Source organism: Parasteatoda tepidariorum, chromosome X1 (assembly GCF_043381705.1).
Source record: "Parasteatoda tepidariorum isolate YZ-2023 chromosome X1, CAS_Ptep_4.0, whole genome shotgun sequence".
Classification (NCBI taxonomy): Eukaryota; Metazoa; Arthropoda; class Arachnida; order Araneae; family Theridiidae; genus Parasteatoda; species Parasteatoda tepidariorum.
Window position 1 is genome coordinate 75,484,284 of NC_092214.1, and position 5,156 is coordinate 75,489,439.

General features: G+C 34.0%; 1 protein-coding gene across 1 annotated transcript in view; it reads left to right on the forward strand.

Moving 5' to 3' along the window:
• The first annotated feature begins 3,355 nt into the window (after positions 1-3,355).
• The window catches only part of LOC122269446 (uncharacterized), a 7,088-nt gene continuing 5,287 nt past the window's right edge, over positions 3,356-5,156 (forward strand). Inside the window, exon 1 of the mRNA XM_071187274.1 lies at positions 3,356-5,147. Within this exon, the coding sequence (XP_071043375.1) occupies positions 3,356-5,147 (1,792 nt within the window). The remainder of the gene's footprint in view (positions 5,148-5,156) is intronic.

Below are 5,156 nucleotides of genomic sequence, written 5' to 3' on the forward strand. Positions count from 1 at the left end.
AGTATTTCTCCTACCCTTAAACACATGAATAGTTTACAGTATCCTAATCTCCCCAATTTGTGACCCTGAATTATTAGAATACGATACTCTCATTTACTCATAGATGGCAGCACCATAAGGCTGCTTAGCACCAAAAAGTCTACTATTTTGCTAGGTAGTATCATTTGATATTTAATTTTGTCTTGAGATACTAAATAATATTTGTAAAAAAATCGTTATCATTTTGAGTTTCTTTTAAAAAGTACTTAGAAAATCGCTTGAAACTTTCTGAAATTTTAAGATATTCAAATTGAATTTTCTTCATTTTTTCACAAATACGATTCACAACAAAACTATGACGCTACAAGTATATGCTTTTTTTCAGCACATGCGCAGTATAATATAACTAGCACTAGCATAATTACTTATATTAGTTTAAAACCAAACATTTTGAAATTAATTTTAAATTGCTCGATTAGTTTAGAATTGCTAATGCCAAATAAATAAATTAACTTTCGCCACGTAAAACAACTAGAAAAAGCATTAAACTACATTCCACGGGTCATTTGATGAAACACACTACCTAACCCCAATGCCTATTGCCTACCAAACAACCTAGCACCAATGCCCAGTTAAATTTCTTTTTGCGATTTTGAAACAATGCTTGTTGTAAATGATTAAAAAACCATATATTTTTGTATTCGTGATTTTTTAACCATACTAGTCGTAAACGGTTTCAAACCCGAACAGGTAAAAAATGTTCTTTACCGTAAATTTTATGGTCATTTAGATGAGCCGACTGCTGCCGGCTATTTTACCAAAATTTTAGAATAAAATTCTAAGAGTACATGGGAGAAACTTTACATGGCAAATTCTGTTTCGCATCGATTGATATTACAAAATTTAAAGTTTACAGAAAAGTAAATTCGGGTAAGCTTAGAGTAAGTGCGCGAAAAATATTTTTAAAATATTAAAATGCAAACAAATTTTAGCAGGATTACTTCACAATTAAGTAATCATGAAATTCTTGTTATAATTTGTATGCGTTTTGATATTTTGAAAAAATTATTCTCAGCATTTGAATTTTCAAGGTTTATATTAGTTTCTGAACTCACTTTTTATCCTTTAAATGTTAAATTAAATAAGTGAATGAGAATTTGCCGTGAAGTAATTCTCTTATAGTATAGTGTACTCTTAATCTGTGATCCATGGAACGCTATGAAAATAATCAAATAAACAATTGGCTAAAATTCTGATTAATGATAACAAGTTATGTATAAATGTGTGTATTGACGGAAGGAAATGAGGACTCAAACTTATTGTGTTTTCCATACTCAAAAAATTTAAAAATTGCTTGAGAATATATATAAGTTTTTCTGTGAATATGAACTATCATATATGGAAAAAGCAAAAGGCTCACTTTTTTTAAAAAAACATAAAACCATGCTCAAAATCAAGAAGTCCATTGCTCTTTCATCACGCAAACCGGTTGAGCAAAACGTCTTGAGTTCGAATTTTCCTCACCCTCTATTATTTAAAAATGAGTGTTTTATATTTACCCTAATGTTTGAGAGACTTCTCATGCGATGGTGAAAAAAAAAATTCAATAGTAAATGTCCAATATATTCCTTATCGGTCCAATATTTGGTTAAACACGTATTTATATACTGCCTAAATATCTATACACCCTTGTGCAAATTGATTGATACAAACTCAATAAATTCAGAAAACTAAGAGAAAATGCTATTTTATTTAAATTTATACAAACTCAAAAATTTTTAGTACATAATATGATCTCCACGACACTTTATTAACATTTGGACACGATTCGGCATGGATTCCACTAATTTTTCACAGTCATTTATAATATTTGTGTCCTTGTACCACACATGAATTAACGCCGTGATTAGCTTCTCCATAGTTGTACAGTCCATATTTAATAGGCGATTCCTGCATATGGCCCAGAGATTCTCAACTGGGTTGATATCCAGAGAGTTCCCTGGCCATTCCAATGTCTCAATTTGATTCTCAGACATGAATTTCATGACAATTTTGGACGTATGGCAAGTAGCTAAATCCTGTTGAAAAATCCCTGTCCCATCAGGGTATCGTTTCTTCAACTCTGGAACAACTTTTTTACCCAAAATAGTAATGTACTTCTCAGAACGCATCATACCGTCAATAGGCTGCAAAGGTCCAACCCCATTGTAATCGAAACAACCCCAAGACATCTTCTTTAAAAAACACGAAAAAAAAAGTTTGTTTCAATTAATTTGCACAAGGGTGTTGTTGAGGTTTGAGTTCGAGATTAGTTAGATAGTTTGAGTTTCCTGTGCTGGCAACATCTTATTGTTTTTATATTCTTTTGATGTAAATAAAAGTTAAGTTTTCAGTTTGTTCTACGTGACTTTCAGTCTGATTTGCTCTCAACAAAATCCAACATTTGGTGCCGAAATAACTCGGTAAGTCATACTGAACTTGTTACAATTACTTTCGTCAAAAATCTGAATTGGAATGGCTACCGGTAGGGAAAAACTTGTAATATTTAAACGCAAACGAACAACGCTACGTACCGCCATACGAAACTAACGACGAAATTGAACGATGCTGCTAGTGCACAAACTGAAAAGGAATACAACATTAAACGTTTACAAGATAAAATAAAAGAATTAACCTTGGCAGACGAGGAAATACATAATTTTTTAAATGATGAAGAATATCAGGAAGACATAATAGAATGCGAAAGATACACAGAATATGCTCATTTGGCGTTATTTAATTTCAAAGGAACAGCGAATCGGAACACAAATTCAATTCCTGAAACATCGCCAACAGCTGCCAATATAAATAATTTTTCGTCTTCGCCTTCAAATGTTACAGTAAAGTTGCCTACAATAAAAATAAATACGTTTTACGGCGAAATTGAAGAATTCCATAGTTTTTGGGAGCGTTTTGAAAACTGTATCGACAAAAACGAAAGTTTATCGCTGATTGACAAGCATGTTTTTTGCGGGGATATTTAGATGGAGAAGCAAAACGAATAGTTGATGGAAATAATATAACTGCAGAAACATATGCAACAGCAAAGGATATTTTGAAATCAAAATATGGCGATAAAGATTAAATAATACAGGCTCATCTCGATTATTTAGAAAACCTAAAACCTATCAAAAATCACTCTCCAGCAGCAATAAATGAATTATATATTGATTGTAATCGAAGAATACAGGCTTTAGAGGCTTTAGGAGAAAAAACTCAATCATACGGAAGAATTTTGGCTCCTAAAATACTTCGTGCTTTTCCTCATGAAATCTGTCGTAACTGGATTGTACATGCCAAACGTGAAAATTTTGGTGAAAGCGATATTTCAAAAATAATGAAATTTTTATCAGAAGAGGTCGAGGGATCAATTACTGCAAGTAATATTAAAGGTTCACTTGCTCCAGACTATCCTATTAAGTCCTCCTTAGAAAATTTTAACGTGAATTCTAAATCAGTTACCAAAAGTAAAATAATGTCACCCTTTTGTCCTTTCTGTGAAACTGTCGGACTTTGGCCTCAACAGTGCAATGTTGTAACGGACATAGACTCGCGCATACAGAAATTGAAGACTAGTAATAGATGTTTTTTGTGCACTAACCGAGGACATAACAAAAAAAATTGCCCTCGTAGAGAAAAATTTGTCTGTTCCAAATGCAAGAGAAAACACCATACATCAATATGCAAACCTCTAACCAATGAGCAGCCTGTGGCTACATCTACAAACAAAATTGATGTATCGCCTTCCAGTTTCGTTCATTTGCAAACTGCACGAGTTTTCATAACTGGGCCCACTGGCATTACAAAACTGACACGTTGTCTTTTGGATGGTGGAAGTCAATCTAGTTTCGTTTCTTCTAATCTTGTGGATACTTTAAAACTTCCAGTAATTTCAACCAGACATTTGGACATTCAAGCCTTTGAATCCCCAGCTAATGTTGGCTACATGCGAAGACAAGTCAAATTTCAGTTATCAAGTATCTGGGACAAATCTAAAGTTAATGTTACTGCATTTGAAAGCTCCAACAAATATGCATCACACCTACCTTCATCAACGGATGTTTCACTCTTTGCTAAAAACAAGCGAATGAAACTTGCTGATCCAGATGATTCATTGTCGAACTTACCAATTGAGATTTTAATCGGTGCAGATTACTACTGGATTGTTATGAATTCTGAAGCTCCAGTCAGGTTGTCGGATTCTCTGGCCTTGGTCCCATCAAGTTTTGGTTGGGTACTTAGTGGAACTCGATCACACGCAACAGTTTCCTTCATTTCAACGGTTCATAATGTTGATGTGGATACTTCAACTCAGGAATTAGACAATGTGGTACGAAATTTCTGGAACTTAGAGAGCATTGGCATACAACCAACACAAGAAAAAATAAGTCCTCACAACTCTGAACTCTTAACGAACTTTCATCAATCTTTTGAAATCATCGATGGTAGAAGAGTTGTAAAATTGCCTTGGAAACCAGAAGTTCAACTTTCGTCGAACAATTATGAAGTCGCAATTCAACGATTTAAATCTTTAACAAGGAAAATGCATGCAAATTCAGAATTCAAAGAAAAATATATTGAGCACATGCAAGATTACATTGATAAAAAACACGTTGAAGTTGTCTCAGAAACACATAATGAGGAAGGTTTATATTACTTGCCCCATCACGCTGTAAAGAAAATCACAAATGGAGAAACTAAGTGGCGTATAGTTTTTGATGCATCTTCACATTCTCCAGGTCACCCATCTTTGAACGACGCTCTTGAAGTAGGACCAAATCTTCTTCCCGATATCTTAGCCACATTGTTGAGATTTCGACTTTCTAAAATAGCAATCACTAGTGATGGGCGACAAGCATTTCTGCAGCTGATTCTAGCAGAAGAAGACAGAGATGCAACACGATTTATTTGGTACAATACTACATATACTCCTGATGGGAAACTCTGCACTGAAGATAAAATTGTAACCTATCGATTCACACGTCTTCCATTTGGACTCGTCTCTAGTCCATTTTTATTAGCAGCTTCTCTTCGTGAATTGGCTACAAAACACAAACAAGCATATCCTACAGCAACTAGACACATTGAGAATAACACCTATATGGATGATTTTGTATCCGGAACGGAACGTCTACGGA